The following is a 19,371-nucleotide window of genomic DNA, read 5'->3' as shown; positions in this document are numbered from 1 at the left end:
AACAAGGATGATTAACTTTAAATAAACTCTTTTAATTACCGTTTTTTTTTTCTTCAGATGTCTACATTTTGAAAAATGCAATCTGATATGAGAATCATATTTTGTTCTTTTTTCAAGCTAACTTCGCTTTATTAGGATTCAAATAAATGAAAAGTCTCTTTATTTCTGTTAGAACTCTCATTTCAAGTTTTTAAAGCAGAATTCCATTTTCTGTTATGAGTCAAATTAAAATGCTGAACAGATGGTTTATTTTATTATTATTATTTTTTTTTTTGGGTCAACTGTGTCCACAGATATTAATGATATGTTATCATAGGACTCTAAAATGCAATTTTAAAATAATTTTATCAAAAGTATTTCTTTTACAAGCCGTTTTTATACTTTTGATGCCTTCACTTTGAGAATTGCGATCTCTTTGCATCCGCTATGGGAATCCGATTTTTCGAATTTTTGATGATTATTACGCTTTGTTAAGAAGTAAACAATTGAAAAATCTTTATTTTTGTTAAAATCACGGAATTTATAGGTATTAAACGAAATTCTGTGCTTTTTAAGAGTGTCTTGGGTCAAAAAGTTGAATGCTGAACCCTATTCTAAATATTGTTTCATTTATTTATATTTTTGTTATTTTAAATACTGTACAGAAATATATCTAGTATAATTTAACATAATACAGAATGGTAGATAAATATTGATAATTGAAAGAGCGATGCCTCCCCCCCCCCCGCCAAATATCAGAAAAAAAATCCAAAATGATTTTCTTGTCATAGAAGAGGAAAACACTCAACTTTTAGTTTAATTGATGCAGTTTGTGCCGTCTCTAAATTCTAAAATTTTGTTTTACCAAAAAAAAATTTTTTTGCGAAATTTTTTGATTTTTCACAAAATTAATTCATTTTTCACAAAATTATTTGATTTTTCACAAAAAACGGACCCTGTGAAAAATCCTGGACAGACCCCTGGCACATAAGTGATTTATACATAGTTGTGTGATTAGAAAAAGAGGCCTCCAAAAGTGCATTCGCACTTTAAAAATATAAATCAGACACTGCATATTGTTCAGGGTGCCTCCGAATTAATGTGGGCTAGGGCCTCACTTTTAGTTAGTCGAGTGCTGCTGCTGCCAATATATTTTTAGTGGTATAATAAAAAAGAAATGAATAAATTAAAGAAAAAAAAACAGGGAAACCTTAGCGGTTGTAATAAGTTAAAATATTTCTGGTCTCTTTGACGCTTAACACATGACAAATCACAATTGCTAATGCAGCTTACAACAAGGGCCGACGTGAGGTCATGTCAGCTTGGTTGGAGAATAGGGGCCCGGCTCGGAATTGAACTCGTGCAGAGGGTAAGATATTTTAATGGTGAAAGGTGTAGAAGGGGACCTGTGAAAAAATTGAGCGAAGTCATTTTTTCCCGGATCCACTTTTGCTCTCGGAAACCCTGTTTATAACAATTGAAATAAAAGTGACAAGTTATTTTTCCCCTACAATGATTTAAAAAAATGCAATCTTAAAAATACCATTGAGGAGCATGAAAGACTCGACAATATTAAGATTATCAAATCAAAGACCAAAGGCTGCCAAATGTGAGCTTCAAACATTTTTTGACGAAACAAAGTATTCTCTACGCTGTACAAACTCACGGTTTCGGGACCCTCAGTTTAAAAAGAAAATAAGTTGATAAAAACCAATGTCGAAAGAATTCCGGTGGTCCCTAGAACCTCCCACCCCCTCCTATAATCGAAGATCGTGTAAAATTTAAATTTTTGGGATTCAGTTTTGAATAACTTCATAAGAGAATAGTCGAATCCACTCCCCGCCATTACATGGAATTCTAGTTTCGAAAATTTGCTGAAGGAAAGTACTCGAACCTCTCCCAATTTTTTAACATTCCCAAAGATGGTCTAAAACTTTTTAAATTAATAGAAGCAAAAATTTTCTGAGATAGCGCCCCGTGCCCTCCTCTCTCCTCATCATCAATGAAGAAAGTTTTAAATCTCGTTTTTAGTGCTTCAATTTCGAAAATTTTCCACCGTGAGCCTCTTGAAAACTTCTTTTCCTAACATCACTGAAGGTCAGCAAAAATTTCGTTTTTGGAACTGAACTTTCGAGTAACTGCTGGTGCTCTAGTCTTTACCAAAAAAGCTTTTAAGACTTCAATTTGAAAATTTTCTGGTGGATGGCCTCGGAATCTATCTCGACTTAAAATCACCAAAGATCTTCTAAAACTGCGTTTTTAGAGCTAATATTTTTTAAAAAATTTCAGAGGCGAGCCCCCGGAATCTCGCTTCATACCATATACTCGAAGATAATTTAAAGTTCTGTTTTTGGATTTCCACTTCCGAAAAATTGCATCAGGAGAAACCCTTAACGTATGCTCCCCTAACATCACCAAATATTGTCTGAAATTGAGATTTTAAGACTACAATATCGAAAAATTTCCGGGAGAGAGGACCCCCGGACCCCCCTATTTCATACTCAATGTTAATTTTTCCATTAAGTTTATATTTGCTATTACTTTTTTGACTCCCAGAAGCCAGAAAGCTTAGTCCACTCTCCCTCTCTCTCTCCTTGTATTGATACATGCATTTAAAAAAAATTAAGGGGCTGCCAAACTCGTACCCGACCCCTCCCACCAGGTTTTTGACCTCACATTGAGCCTGGAGGTCGTCAGAGTATCTCGGTTTAAAAAAGGGGATGTTATGAAAGGGCCCAGTAATGTATATTTGTGTCAAGGGACCCATCATGTTCTAAGACGGCCCTAGTCTTTCACCCATGAACATCGCTAGATCAGTTTCACATAACAGGGCAATTAAGTTACTTGCTATGACTGCAGAAAAGGACGTACTAGCCAAGCAGTGTTATTATAGAAATATTTAATCAAGTTCTGGGCATTATAAAAATACTTAAAAATGGACAACTACAATCACAATTTTACCCCAAAATAAGGTTTAGCTAATACTGTATCAATTTGTTCACCATTAAAGTGCAGAAGTGTTCCTATCTGTTATTTTCTTAAAGTAAAACATATTTAGTTATTAAGAATAATTTCCTTATATTTAAGTGATATCCTACAGTGGTCTGGCCAGGGGATATTTGGGTCCGTTAACGGACCCTTCACAAAAATCCGATCAACCAAAACGGACCTTTCACAAAATCCCGATCAAACAAAACGGACCCTTCACAAAATTCTTATAAACAAGATCGGATCTGTCACAAATTGTTTATTGAAAGAGCAAATCTGAAAGCAAAAAAACGCATATTTCTGTGTATAAACCGATAATTTTTGGAACCTTTTTTTAAGTCAAATTAGAGGGATCAGCTTATACAAAATCGGCTAATTTTGAAAAAAAGAAAAAATCGGCACTCTTGCGATGCTCCTACAAGTGATAAATAATTGCTACTGCCAAATAAATATAATGGTTGTTTGTTTTATCACAGCTAATTAGCAGCGGTGTTGTTGTAAACTTTTTTGAAAAGGCATTGGTAAGCACTTTTCTCCCCTCATGATTTAATAAACAATAATAATATATATATCTGCGAAATGAACTTAGAACTGCAAAGGGATAGTAAGGGTGAGGAAAAAATATGATCGCTTCAGATAGGGTTACCAACTTCAAAACTATCACCACTTAATGTCTGGCGTTGAACCTTTATAATGACTTGATTAGAAAATATTCTCATCATTTTGTGGGCTTGTCAATATTTGCGTTTTTACGGTTTGATTGTTACTTTGGGAGAAAATTATATGGGTTTTGATTTTTCGAGGCTAACAAGGATGATTAACTTTAAATAAACTCTTTTAATTACCGTTTTTTTTCTTTAGATGTCTACATTTTGAAAAATGCAATCTTTTAACATCCGATATGAGAATCGTATTTTGTTCTTTTTTCAAGCTAACTTCGCTTTATTAGGATTCAAATAAATGAAAAGTCTCTTTATTTAACTCTCATTTCAAGTTCTTAAAGCAAAATTCCATTTTCTGTAATGAGTCAAAAATAAAAATGCTGAATAGATGGTTTATTTTATTTTATTATTATTATTTTTGGGGGGGGAGGGGAGTCAACTGTGTCCACAGATATTAATGATATGTTATCATAGGACTCTAAAACGAAATTTTAAAATAATTTTATCGAAAATATTTCTTTTACAAGCCGTTTTTATACTTTTGATGCCTTCACTTTGAGAATTGCGATCTCTTTGCATCCGCTATGGGAATCCGATTTTTCGAACTTTTGATGATTATTACGCTTTGTTAAGAGGTAAACAATTGAAATATCTTTTTATTTTTGTTAAAATCACGGAATTTATAAGTTTTAAACGAAATTCTGTGCTTTTTAAGAGTGTCTTGGGTCAAAAAGTTGAATGCCGAACTCTATTCTGAATTTTGTTTTATTTATTTATATTTTTGTTACTATTATTTTAAATACTGTACAGAAATATATCTAGTATAATTTAACCAGGGTTCGTACGCTCCGGGAATTCCGGGAAAACCGGGAATTGTCAGGGAAAATGACACTGTCAAAAATGTCAGGGAAAAGTCAGGGAGTTTTCAAATTTTGTCCTCCAAAAATTTTTTTTCCATTTTTTCCCCCAAGGAATTAAGTACCATGAGATCTAGTCTTCGTTTTTATTGTGATTTCACGAAAAAAATTGCAAATTTTTATCTAAACCGAAGCTGGCACTTAAAAACTGCGATCGAGAAATGAACGTTTTTTTTTTTCACAACGAAAAATTCGCCAAAAGAGCGAAGATTTTCTTGCATGGAGTCAGTGAGGGGAACGCATTTCTTTCTACTGCCTAAAGTTTTAGATGGGTTGCCACAACATTCTATTCGGTTCAGGGTTCGTACGCTCCGGGAAAACTTGGAATTATCATGGAAAATGACATAGTCAAAAATGTCAGGGAATTTTCCAAATGTGTCCCCAAAAATTTTCTTTTTCCAATTTTTTCCCAGGGAATTTGGTTTTATGAGATCTAATCTTCATTTTTATCGATGTATTTAAAAAAAATTGTAACAATTTTAAAGCAATGAAAAAAGTGGCGACCCAAAAAATCTTCAGCAGCTGCCGTTTTTGGCTCTCAGTAGTTCCCAAGGGAAAAAAAATCAGGTGAACAGCAATTATGCACAAACTCAAAAGGAGAGAAGACAATTTACTGCTTCGGACGCACAACCTGTAGATGGGGGAAGGTCGATCGGGGAAAAGTTTTTTTTTTTTTTTTTTTTGATCGGAAAATCATTTCAGCTACGTGTGAAACGTAGTCGCCATCTTTGGTCATTCACAAGATGGATGTAGATACGATCCTAAAATGCCTAAGTTTCTAAAAACAAAGCAGAATTAGATGTTTTCTTTAATTGAAAACCGATGAAAATAACAAAAAATGGTCTACAAATTGTTTTTCTATTGTTATTTAAAATAATTTTCTTGAGAAATGAAAAATTTTGTTCTTAAAACTTAATCTTATCCTCACTGCCTCGGACGCAAATGTGATAAAAACTTTTCAATGAATTGTAGTTTCATGAAGATTAATTATTTTTTAATTGTCTTCATGCGACAAATTAAAAAAGTTATTTCTTATTTTTGGGCATAGCCGCCATATTTGGTCATTCCCAAGATGGAAGTACACAAGACTTTTTAAGTGCCTAAGTTCCCGAAGACGGCATTGGATGTTAATTGCAATGCAAACTATTGAAAACAACACAAATTGTGCCTTTTTTTTCCGGATAATTTGTAATTATTTTCTGGAAAAATGCAAAATTTAATCTTCATAACATTTTTTTGTTTTAATTGATTTAGACTCTTATGTGCTAAATACTGACTATTTTGCTTTTATTGTATCCTTTTAAGGATTATTAATTATTTATTACTACTTTTATACTACAAATCCAAAAATCTACATATTATTTTAAATTTTTCACTTTGTCGCCATATTTGATCGTTTGCACAATGGAAGTAGACTTAAACTTCCAGAAACAGAATTGGATGTTTATATTAATGAGTAACATTGAAAATAACATTAAAATGTGCAAAAAGTTGTGAATTTTTGAAAATTAACTAATACTTTCTGGAAAAGAAAATTTGAAATTTTAATGTAAGCATCCTTTAATATGTGAAAAAAAAAAAAAAAAGATTATTGGCATTGGCCTATGATCGGCGGATGTTGATTTTTGTTACTATGCATTACATGGTATGCCAATTGATGCAACAAGTTAACCATATTTATACTAAAATTTAGCTTTGCATTTTGCTCAATATGTTTTGTGTAACCTACTTATAAGAAAATAAAAAGTATTGTAAACCAAAAGTGGATGCTAAAAGGTTGCTGCAGGACTACAGCGAAAAGCTATAATATTACGCGTGACATCAAAAAAAAAACGCTAAAATAAGTTGAAAGTACTCTGTTTTCAACAAATAGTAAACAAATTAAAACAATTTTGAACAAAATGTTTTAAAAAGACTTAAAATTTTGACAGAGAAAACAAAGGAAAAAAAATCCAAGTTTTTTTTTTTTTTTTTTTAATCTAAGGGGAGAAGTTTCAGTTCTTCTGCATTGCTACTTTAAACAATTTTAATTATTTTGAAAATATTACTATTTAAACTTAAATTTTTAATGAAGCGAGTAACCTGGAATTTTCTAAAAAACAACCTGGAAAACCTGGAAAAGTCAGGGAACTTTTTTTAACCAAAAGTGTATGAACCCTGTTAACATAATGCAGAATTGTAGATAAATATTGATACTTGAATGAGCGATGCCCCCCCCCCCCCCGCCAAATATCAGAAAAAAAATCCAGAATGATTTTCTCGTCATAGAAGAGGAAAACACTCAGCTCTAAGTTTAATTGATGCAGTTTGTGCCATCTCTAAATTCTAAAATTTCGTTTAAACATTTTTTTTTTGCGAAATTTTTTGATTTTTCACAAAATTAATTCATTTTTCACAAAATTATTTGATTTTTCACAAAAAACGGACCCTGTGAAAAATCCTGGACAGACCCCTGTCCTAATCGTTAGATAAAATTTTATATCTATAAGAGCATTGTTTAGGCATATCCAACACATTTAATATGAATATCATATTAGATTGCTAAGTTGTTTCACACAATAATTCTTTAAGTATGATAAAAATATAATTTTTGAGCAAAACTTTATTGTTTTGTATATGGTTGATTATACAAGGTGTATTCTGAAAGTAATGCAATGGTTTTTTTCCAGACCGCTTTTATTGGTCGGAGAATAATCAAACTACTTTGTTTAGTGAGGGAGACCTTAAGAATGTCCGGAAAACCAGTCTCAGGGGGGGGGGGGATCTCCGAACTGTGGGAATGGCCGGCTGTAAGTTAACGTTAACCTCTGCGCATCGACCGTGTCACGGGAAAAATGGTATGTGAATAAGTTTTGTTACTTAATCAACAAAATCTCTTGAGGAGACTAACAAAATGATCCGTGAGGCTTACGGGAACTCTTCTGTCCTATTCACAATTTTTGAGGTGGTTAAAGACCTCTAAAGAGGGCCGGGAAGAGGTTCAAGATGGACAACGTTCTGGGCAGTCGTCAACCCGCAAAACCGACAACAATGTGACTCGTGTTGCTCAATTGACCCTCGATTGACTATCAAGATGGTTGCAAATGAACTGAACATGTCATCTACTGCTGTGTTTTGCATGACTCAAGATTTAGCGATGAGAAAAGTGAGGCAAGTTCGTGCCGAAGCACCCTGCCACAACGCACTGCAAATCCGTGAGTTCCTTTTCTAAACACCAGGTGAAAACGCAGTCCCCGCTCCCTATAGTCCTGACGTTGCACCAACAGACTTCATTTTGTTCCCTCGGATTAACGCAGGCCTGAAATGAACCCATATTTCATCCCAAGAAGAGATCCAATCAGCTGACTGTTCAATAAAATACTGTTAAAAAAATTGCATTACTTTTGGAGTAGACCTTGTATATATGCATAGTGGAATACATAGAGTCAGGTGGGGTAAAATGGGTATAAAATGGCCTACTTTTAGATTTTGACTCAAATATTTTTGTCAAATTTTTTGTTTCTAATTTTTTTTTTGTTTTATGTATAAATTACATATGTTGAGAGTAGAATTAAATGATTTTCACACATAATTTGATACAAATTTATTTTTGGGAGGAGTGTTTATGACTATATGTTTTCTATACCCATTTTACCCCACGCAGGTGAAAATGGGTATTGAAGTCTAAGAAGTGATAAAAAAAGCATACTATTTGTTCAATGCAGTGTGTTAATATAGAGTTAAGAGTCGGTTAGCCAAATTTTACAATTTAACTTTTAAAAAATAGTGCAAACAGTAAATTTGACAAAATATTAATGTGGTTTCTTTCATGCACGATATCCATACTTGTCATTCTTTAAAAAAAGTAATGGCATCTATTGTTAAATTTTGGCTCATTAATTTTTTGTATTGATGTTTTTTAATGAAATCAGTGTCATTTATATCAGGAAAAATAAGAAAAATCCTCCATCTCGGATTTTTTAAAAATATTTCATCTCATAATATTTCCCTCAACAGCCATATATTTGCCAATAAATTCTTTCTTGCTTGTTTCTTCTAAGTACAATATTTATACCTAGTCACCTAAGGTTAAAATTTGCTTCATAAGCATATTTTTAGCAGTTCCTATTCCAGATACTTCCTCTGAATGGAAACTTTCTTTTTCCACTATTTTTTATTTTCCTGTTTTTTAATTCATTATTTTTTTCACCTTCGACTCTTAGCCTTTCTGAAACATCTTTGTCAATACTTCCTGTATTTGCCAGAGCATACATTTAAGTTGTTTTAAATAACTCATGCAGGTAGTTGTCAAATCGGAAGCTCTAGTTGAAATTGCAGACAATATTGCATTTTTCAAATCTTTATAAAGTGACGAAATCATGCTTTGTGAAGTATAATTTTCGGATTGAAACTAGGATGTGTTCTGAGAATTTAAAGGTACACTGGAGAAATTGGTAGCATCTGATTGCAATCAAATACAAATGTGACGGCCAGCAACAGGCTGGGCCCAGCATATTCTGAGGAAATTGTTATTTTGTGCTCGAGTGCACAAAAAAACTCTAGAATAAGTATACCGCTGGCTTCTTATTATTTGTTATGATGGAGCAAAGTTTATTTCATACAGTCATGGCATTGCATACTTTTATGTTTCAATCATTTTAAATTAACCACAAATGAATTAATATTCAATTAAAGGAAAATATACTGTTGTATCTTTTAAAACAACTTGCTGGAATGATAACCCTAACCATATACCCATTTTACCCCATTTTCAAAATATGAGATTAAAAATAGAAAACAATCTTTTTTTTGTTCCCTGTAAGTTGAAGCAGCAACAAAAATGTCCAACTGAATATATTATGACACAGTAATAAAATTTTCTCAAAAATCAGGGGCTGGAGATAGAAGTTTAAGCAGACAACATGCGGCTTCAATTTATCTACTTCAATTTAAAGTGTTACCTCTCACTTAAAAAAAATCTATTGGAAAAATATATTTTGTGAAACAGAATTCAGAACAGCCAAGTATAATGTCCCACTCAAAAAAATGCAAATTTAATTTAAAATTTGTTTTTAAAACCATATATTTTGACTACCCATTTTACCCCACCTGACTCTACAGAAAAGTATTTTTATTGAATGTAAATTTTTGAAATAAATACCCGGGTAAATACCCATTTTGGGTATTTACCCGGGTATATACCCTACGTATTTATCCCTAAAAATAAATACCCGGGTATTTTAAATCACTACTTGGAGCTCAAAATTTATTTCAAGTCCTAACTGCTAAGATGGTTTGCTGTTTCCAGTTTACGTGGAAGTGATCTTTAATTTAACTTTTAAATTTAACGACTGCTTATTAAGTACTAATTATTCAAACTATTATGATTTATATAAAAATAATTCGTCTGATTAATGCTGTACGACGAATTCAAATGCTTTTATTGATATACAATAAGGGAAACTAGTCATATAAAAATTCGGGCATGTATCTTTTAGACGAGCATGCCCTTAAGGACATGTAAGATTTTAAAAAATTTTCTAGCTCTGGTGTGACTATAGAATTATATTTACAGTCGATGCCCGCTACAATGCGTTCCGACTTACGTTAAGAGGTGTTTAAAAATGTCTAAAATGATTGGGTATAAATGTACCAGCACTTTTCCACAACACGAAATTTCGACTTACGCGATTAGTCTTGGAACGCATGAGTCGGGATTCGACTGTATTGCAGAATATGTTTCTTGAATGTTTAAGAGTATTGATCTTTAATAGTAGTATTTCTTTTCTTTTTTTAGTTGAACAGTACTGAAGAAACAAAGCAGAAAATGCAGAAGGTAATTTTTTTTCCATATTTTCTCGTCAAACTTGATCATTTTTCTTGATAAGATTAACTTAATATGTTTCTCAGTTCTCACTGACATTTTTATTTGTCAACTCTTCCCCTCCCCTCGACCAGGTTTTTCACGCTTTCATCACTTTTTTTAGTTTAAAAATTTTTAACTGCAGTGATCCCTCGTTATATTAAACTCTAAACACTAGTGAGGCTTTTAAACTCTAAAAAAAAAAAAGCTGTATATCCAGTAACTTTCATATTATTCACATTTTTGACACCTTTTTCCAACATGTTTCTCTCCTTGAGGTACTTCGTTAGGAGATTTAAGTAAGGTGTTTAGGCTTCCCTCTTGATATTCGAGGCGATCATCAGTGTAATCCAATTCCTTATTAGGAATAGGTAAGTCTTCAATGCCTGGATAATATGGATGACATGGATAATATGGGTCTCTTATTTCCAGAACTTTAGATGGTAGTTCAAAGCAAGTAACAATGCATTGTCTTTTCTCTTAACGCGCTCTAGCTGTCTGTAAACTGCTGTCAATGATTTGTCAATCAAACATTTTTACTGTGCATTATCTTAATTTGCGAAAAAAAAAATTTTGTTTATTTCTGTCCTGATGGTTTCGTAGTTCCAACTACATCTAATAAAGCTTCAAAATGCAGAATTTTTACCTATTTTCCTGAATTTCCTCCGAGGGAGAAACCCCCGAATCCCCTGCAATTTGGGATATTCTATGCTCAAATTCCAAGGGAGTCCTGGGTCACTCTCTTGACCTCCCTCTCTTAAGGCCAATAAAAAAAGAACATCAGTGAAAAAAGCGATCAAAAAAGTAAAAATATTGCTGTACTTGTATATATCAGAGGAAAGGGACAACATAGTAAATGTGGGAAAAAAAATTCTCTTACACCTGGACGCATACCTGAAATAGCTTAGGATCCTGGTACAGTCGTCCATCGCTACTTCGCGCTTCGACTTTTGCAGCTTCACTACATTTTTCCTGGTTTTTTTTCTTCAAAATATAGTAATTAGTTTTTTTTATGCACTCGTGTAAACTGTTTCCTACATAACAATAACAAAGTATGTCTTTTAAGTAAGGTAAGCTCATCTGAGGGCTGTAGCTGTACTAGTTAAGGGAGTGGAGGTATAAAATCATCGAAGAAAGAGTTGGGAATCGCTATCTCATTTTAATCATTAAACACTAACTGAAAAGTAAAAGTCACTGTATTATTGCATGTGTAATTGTAAATGGTGTTCAAAAATGTACTAGATTTTTAAGTTGTATACGTAATACCTTAAATGAGGATAATTGTAGTAGGAAGAACGAGGGCACATACGGTGACTAACTGGCAATTTAATTCATCAACGAAGTTGACTAGTAGTAGTGTGTATGAACTGCATTTTTGTGTGTATGGTTTACTTCCCAATAATTAACAATGTGATACCTATTAGGTCTAACACATCTAATTTTCTCATATTTTGTGCATTTTAAAAAAATAATGCAAATGTAATGGTGGTTACGTTTCATGTCTAGGGGGCTCTACCTATGTTAAAAACCTATTTAAATTGTCTTAAGTAAGTTTTATGCGCTCTAATTAGGAAAATATACGCTTTATAAATACAGAATCCTACTTCGCGGAATTTCAGTTATCGCGGTAAAGTCTGAAACGATTAACCGTGATAAACGAGGGTTGATTGTATATCTCTGAAACTTCAATTTACAGATGGGTGAAATATGTGAAATATTTCCACAGTTCCCAATAAGATCTTATAATGCTAGTGAGTGTCCCTGAATTTGCACTGTAAAATGAAACGAAATTTTTCTGCAGAAAAAGACAATAAAAGAAGCAGATTATTGATCTTCAATTATTGTAACATGATTTCCGGTTACTGTTGATTGAGTAAAATTAAAAGCCAAAGTTTACAGCTTTTTTTTTTCCTTTAAATCCTTCAGGCGATCAGATCTGGAAATAATTGTCTCAAACAGATTTAATGACTTTCTAACTTCCAAACGAGTATACATGTATTTTGGTGACATACTAGAGTTTCATAGTTATAATAATTTACTGTGGAATCTAAAACAGAATCCTTTTCGTCTTTACGAGGTTATTTTGCATTCTTGATTATCTTCTATGTGCAGCGCTTTAACTTCAACACTGCCTCGTCTCGGTAACAACTGTCCCTGCCAAACTGGATTGAAGTTCTCAGGAATGTTGAGCTCTTTTTAGAAAATGTAATAAGTTAAATCTTTCATTGTCAGTCTTTTTTCTATCTGCTGATGGCAGCTTTCAGCATTGCCCAGGTGGCTTCTAATTTTGAGTAAGTCAGAAATCGTTGCAACTCAATATCTCTTACGTTTTTTAATTTGTACATTTTGATCAGTGGTATATCCAAGCCTATATTTGTATTCAAGCTAAACAAGATATAGCTTAGGGGCCCCCAAGTCCCGATGATTATAGTGATTCGTTCCATACTTGCTATTTATATAAATCTGAATGCAGTATTTTGGAAATTTTTTTGGTGTTGCTTTTATCTTACTTATGCATATTGTCGATCTGTTTAGCACGAAAAAAAATACACTGCATCTATTCCTTTTAATTTTCTGTCCCACTTAAGACTGAAGAGAAGTTGTCATGAGGAATCTTTTTTTCTTTGAAATTACAAATAGCTGTTTCTGACCCAGTCAAAAAACAATAAAAAAAGGGAAAAGTATTGCTGTACTTGTATATATCAGAGGAAAGGGACATACATTGTAAATGGGAAAAAAAAAAATTATCTTACACCACTAAGAGAAACATTCTTCAAACTACAACAAGGGCCTTATATCTGAAATAGCTTAGGATCGAGGTATATCTCTGAACTTCAATATTCAGATGGGTGGAATATTTCCACAGTTCCCAATGAGATCATTAAATGCTAGTGAGTGTCCCGGAATTTGCGCTGTAAAATGAAATGAAATTTTTCTGCAGAACAAGAAGACAATAAAAGAAGCAGATTATTGGTCTTCAATTATTGTTACTTGATTTCCGGTTACTGCTGATTGAGTAAAATTAAAAGCCAAAGTTTACAGCTTTTTTTTTCCTTTAAATCCTTCAGGTGATCAGATCTGGAAATAATTGTCTCAAACAGATTTAATGACTTTCTAACTTCCAAACGAGTACACATGTATTTTGGCGACATACTAGAGTTTCAAAGTTATAATAATTTACTGTCGAATCTAAAACAGAATCCTTTTCGTCATTACGAGGTTATTTTGAATTCTTGATAATCTTTTATGTGCAGCGCTTTAACTTCAACACTACCTCGTCTCGCTCGGTAACAACTGTCCCTGCCAAACTGGATTGAAGTTCTCAGGAATGTTGAGCTCTTTTTAGAAAATTTAATAAGTTATATCCTTCATTGTCAGTCTTTTTTCTATCTGCTGAAGGCAGCTTTCAGCATTGCCCAGGTGGCTTCTAATTTTGAGTAAGTCAGAAATCGTTGCAACTCAATATCTCTTACGTTTTTTAATTTGTACATTTTGATCAGTGGTATATCCAAGCCTATATTTGTATTCAAGCTAAACAAGATATAGCTTAGGGGCCCCCAAGTCCCGATGATTATAGTGATTCGTTCCATACTTGCTATTTATATAAATCTGAATGCAGTATTTTGGAAATTTTTTTGGTGTTGCTTTTATCTTACTTATGCATATTGTCGATCTGTTTAGCACGAAAAAAAATACACTGCATCTATTCCTTTTAATTTTCTGTCCCACTTAAAACTGAAGAGAAGTTGTTGTCATGAGGAATCTTTTTTTTCTTTGAAATTAAATAGCTGTTTCTGACCCAGTCAAAAAACAATAAAAAAAAAGGGAAAAGTATTGCTGTACTTGTATATATCAGAGGAAAGGGACATACATTGTAAATGGGAAAAGAAAAAATTATCTTACACCACTAAGAGAAACATTCTTCAAACTACAACAAGGGCCTTATATCTGAAATAGCTTAGGATCGAGGTATATCTCTGAACTTCAATATACAGATGGGTGGAATATTTCCACAGTTCCCAATGAGATCATTAAATGCTAGTGAGTGTCCCGGAATTGGCGCTGTAAAATGAAATGAAATTTTTCTGCAGAACAAGAAGACAATAAAAGAAGCAGATTATTGGTCTTCAATTATTGTTACTTGATTTCCGGTTAATGCTGATTGAGTAAAATTAAAAGCCAAAGTTTACAGCCTTTTTTTCCTTAAAATTTTTCAGGCGATCAGATCTGGAAATAATTGTCTCAAACAGATTTAATGACTTTCTAGCTTCCAAACAAGTACACACGTATTTTGGCGACATACTAGGGTTTCATAGTTATAATTACTGTCGAATCTTAAACAGAAACCTTTTCATCATTACGAGGTTATTTTGAATTCTTGATTATCTTCTATGTGCAGTGCTTTAACTTCAACACTGCCTCGTCTCGGTAACAACTGTCCCTGCCAAACTGGATTGAAGTTCTCAGGAATGTTGAGCTCTTTTTAGAAAATGTAATAAGTTAAATCCTTCATTGTCAGTCTTTTTTCTATCTGCTGATGGCAGCTTTCAGCATTGCCCAGGTGGCTTCTAATTTTGAGTAAGTCAGAAATCGTTGCAACTCAATATCTCTTACGTTTTTTAATTTGTACATTTTGATCAGTGGTATATCCAAGCCTATATTTGTATTCAAGCTAAACAAGATATAGCTTAGGGGCCTCCAAGTCCCGATGATTATAGTGATTCGTTCCATACTTGCTATTTATATAAATCTGAATGCAGTTTTTTGGAAATTTTTTTGGTGTTGCTTTTATCTTACTTATGCATATTGTCGATCTGTTTAGCACGAAAAAAAATACACTGCATCTATTCCTTTTAATTTTCTGTCCCACTTAAGACTGAAGAGAAGTTGTTGTCATGAGGAATCTTTTTTTCTTTGAAATTACAAATAGCTGTTTCTGACCCAGTCAAAAAACAATAAAAAAAGGGAAAAGTATTGCTGTACTTGTATATATCAGAGGAAAGGGACATACATTGTAAATGGGAAAAAAAAAATTATCTTACACCACTAAGAGAAACATTCTTCAAACTACAACAAGGGCCTTATATCTGAAATAGCTTAGGATCGAGGTATATCTCTGAACTTCAATATTCAGATGGGTGGAATATTTCCACAGTTCCCAATGAGATCATTAAATGCTAGTGAGTGTCCCGGAATTTGCGCTGTAAAATGAAATGAAATTTTTCTGCAGAACAAGAAGACAATAAAAGAAGCAGATTATTGGTCTTCAATTATTGTTACTTGATTTCCGGTTACTGCTGATTGAGTAAAATTAAAAGCCAAAGTTTACAGCTTTTTTTTTCCTTTAAATCCTTCAGGTGCTCAGATCTGGAAATAATTGTCTCAAACAGATTTAATGACTTTCTAACTTCCAAACGAGTACACATGTATTTTGGCGACATACTAGAGTTTCATAGTTATAATAATTTACTGTCGAATCTAAAACAGAATCCTTTTCGTCATTTATCTTCTATGTGCAGCGCTTTAACTTCAACACTACCTCGTCTCGGTATGAGCAATATAACGAGGGGTTACTGTATATGTTTTAATTTTTACTCTGTTTTAGCTACTGTATTCTTGCTAACTTTTGTAGAATAAGGGTGAAATTTACGCATTTGAAAATCAGATTATATCTGCTTCTATCAGGGATGAGAGTTTTCCGGCTTTTGCCGGAATTCCGGCTTTTTCTGTTAGTTTTTAAGACCTTTCCTCCCTTTTTTGCCTCTTTTAGTCCTTATTTTCCTCAAAAATCGGAAAAAAAATACGATTTTTTGAAATTTTCGGTCCCCGATTTCTTACTTGTTCTATTTTTTCCCCTTGAATATTAATCCTCCTCGATATCTGCCAAAAACGTACGTTTTGGAATCAAGCCAACGACGTCAAACACGTGCTGCACCGAAAGTTGCATGCCTCGTTTGAGATTTCAATCTTTTTGCATCCTGAAAGTATTTCAATTATTTTTGTTGTTGGGTGGTTTTTTACTATGTACTACCTTACATCTTATTTTATTCATCATTTCAATAATATTTTTATTTCTTTAATTTATTTTAGAAAAAAATGCAAAACTCAATCAAAAAATGTGGCTTAGCACCCACAGTCTCGAATTTTTTTTAACTTGGCATGGTTATTTTTTTGTGTATTTAAGAAAGGGTAAAAAATATTTATGGTGAATCTCAAATGGTTTAGCTTTACAACCTGTTAAAAGTTTAGAAATTTCATGATTAAATGAGTCAGTTGCAAGTTGTTCTTTTTATTCCAATATTAGAAAGCTCTCAAAAACAAATTTTGGGTTCCAATGCAAGGAAAAAGATAACCAATCGTTTATATACATATATATTTATTTATTTTCAATTCTTACTATGAAAAGTATGTTCTGTCACAAAGAAATTTTAGATTTTTCTCTGTTGTAAAGTTTTACTTTACAAACAGATCTAATTTCAAAATTTATGTTCTCACTCGTTTAACACTATAAACTCAAATGTTTTTAATGAAAAAATGTATTTTTCTCTAAAAAATATGATAAGTTGACACTATTGTGTGATGCAGCCAAGATTGACCTCTGTCTTCCCCAACCCTTTGTTCAAGGACTCAGGAGTTAAAAAATTGTTGCCTCTTTTTCAAAATTTAGATTTATTTAGGAATAAACACCCTTGCAAAGAAATGGTGCAATGCAGAAATAATACAAAATTCTTACTCATACCTAATTAAATACGTATTACCTTTAAAACTGGTAAATTATACATTTTTTGTTGATTTTTTGAATATCATGGCTTTCAGGTTCTGTTTTGATGTGGTTTTGGATATCATCCATTTCACGAAATTTTTTTTGGATATCATCTGTTTTACGATTTTTTGGGGGGGGGGGGATTTCCTCCTTTTTGCTCTCTGACCACTCTCATCCCTGTTCTATGAAACTCGCCTGTTTTTATTTACTAAGAGACTACCGGTTAGAACATTATTTTATGTTTGCCATTATTTTTTACCGTTCTTATCATGTATCGTATTGCATATTCTATTGTTCTGTACTGCAAATCTTATTTAGATTTTTGTTAGGGTGATAGTCTACTGTCAAAATTTAACTGTTCTGCATGCCTATGTAGATGCTCTGTGGTCGCATCTGCGATCTTCTTAACTTTATGTTCTCTTTTTTGAGACAAACAACCTGATTGAAGTTAAGAAAGTAATAAATAACTAAAATGAAATAAAATGGAGAAGATTCAGAAAAATAAACTTTATTTGGCTAATATTACATGATTATAAAGAACTACTGAATTAAGCAAAAAAAATCTTGAATAAAATGCAATAAATTTTTGTTATTTTTTTTTCTGTCTCTATCTGAAGTCTGGAAAATTTTGAAATCCAGCCAACTAGAGGTCCCAAGCGTTGAGGGTGAAATTAGGGTTCTTTCTAGTCATACCTAGTTAAAGCTGTTGAAAAACATAGCAAGACTTAACACTTTTTTTTTTCAGGCACAAGCTTAAAAAGCTGTCTTTTAATTTTCACTAGATTTAGCTTGACTCTAGAGAAGAATTATTTAAAGTTAGCAAAATTTTCAAAGGACCATTTGTAATTTGAATGAATTAGTTACCTTTTTTGTTCTTAAATTTTTTAATAAAACATTCTTGTTTGATTTTACTATTATATGAAGTATTTTCTAGATGTAAATATTGTTCTGTAGTAATTTTTTTTTTGTTTTTTTTTTCAGGTTGATCATAAAAGTGAGTTTTTTACTTATATAATTTTGGAAATATTATTTTTACTACATTGCATTCTCTTTTGCTATATTTCATGCCTAAAAATTTTGATGGCTGTAAGTTTTTTGATCTAACAAAATCTTCAAAAAAAAAAAAAAAATTCTGTGCATTTTATAATCTGGTTCTGTATATTACTTTGCTAGTAATTCTTGGATATGGTAAGTCTTGTTTTTCAAGTTTTCTGCATTACAATGTTTAATTAAATTCACTTAAGCTTTCATTTTATACGTTGTGTGAAATAAAATGTTTGTGACTTACTGTTATTAAAAAATATGGGGGCTATCAGTGTTAAGCATTTAGGGCTTTGATATTCTTATGCCGTATATAGCACTTTTCAAGTCTTGCCCCTGCCAGTAAACCTAACTGCTGTAATTTATTTTTATAATTGAAGTCATGGGAGGGTGGGGCGATCTGTGCTAACTGAACCATGGGTCACCTTTTTGGACCGGTCTTAATTATTTTTATACTATTTATGCATTTTGTTTTAATTTCTGACCAACAAATAGCATAGCCCTACAAATCTGATAATTAAATCATGCAGCACAGTAATATTAAACAAATTTTATTTGAAAAAGCGTTATTTAAGCAGTAAGTAATTTTCAGAAGTCTAACCATTTTGATCAAGGCTGGATCCCTCTCCTAAAATTAGTTGTTTCAGTTCAAAATTATTTTGTTTTATTTCGTACCCCCAATTTAGTGTCCTATAAACATGTTAAGCTGATATAAAAAGTGTTGTGCCTTTTCAATGCAAATTGTATTAAATATATTCTATTTTCTAATTTGTATGAATTATCTTGTTCGATAATCCTATGCTGCCATTTAAACAAACTTTGTCCAGAAAGGCTTTAAAAATCTTACATTTCTTACTATCGTTTATAGTATGGGCGATGAAAAATTATTTGATTAAAACTAATTTTGCTTACTTTATTAAAAACTCATCTTGCAACTCAAATTGGTAGGCTTAATACTAATGCACAATATAATATTACTGTGTACTGATGAACTAAATCCAGTTTCACTTACAATTTTTGGACTTGCTTCGTGAGCCTTCTCTCTAAGGGGCCCTTAGCATTTTTGATACTGCAAATCCACAACTTCTATGAATATGCTTGTTTCAGTTCTCAAGCAATGGAGAACACATATTATATACAGAGAATGATTGAAAAAACAAACAAACTTCATGTAAGAAG

The 19,371-nt window shown here is 32.4% G+C and overlaps 1 protein-coding gene across 1 annotated transcript in view; it reads left to right on the top strand.

The window, feature by feature from the left end:
* The window catches only part of LOC129231501 (acidic leucine-rich nuclear phosphoprotein 32 family member B-like), a 60,993-nt gene that overhangs the window by 7,547 nt on the left and 34,075 nt on the right, over window positions 1-19,371 (top strand). The window contains exons 2-3 of the mRNA XM_054865829.1: window positions 10,323-10,361; window positions 18,133-18,145. Of these exons, the coding sequence (XP_054721804.1) occupies window positions 10,323-10,361; window positions 18,133-18,145 (52 nt within the window). The remainder of the gene's footprint in view (window positions 1-10,322; window positions 10,362-18,132; window positions 18,146-19,371) is intronic.

The sequence above is a fragment of the Uloborus diversus genome, chromosome 10 (genome assembly GCF_026930045.1).
Source record: "Uloborus diversus isolate 005 chromosome 10, Udiv.v.3.1, whole genome shotgun sequence".
Classification (NCBI taxonomy): Eukaryota; Metazoa; Arthropoda; class Arachnida; order Araneae; family Uloboridae; genus Uloborus; species Uloborus diversus.
This window is presented reverse-complemented; position numbering and strand designations above follow the sequence as displayed.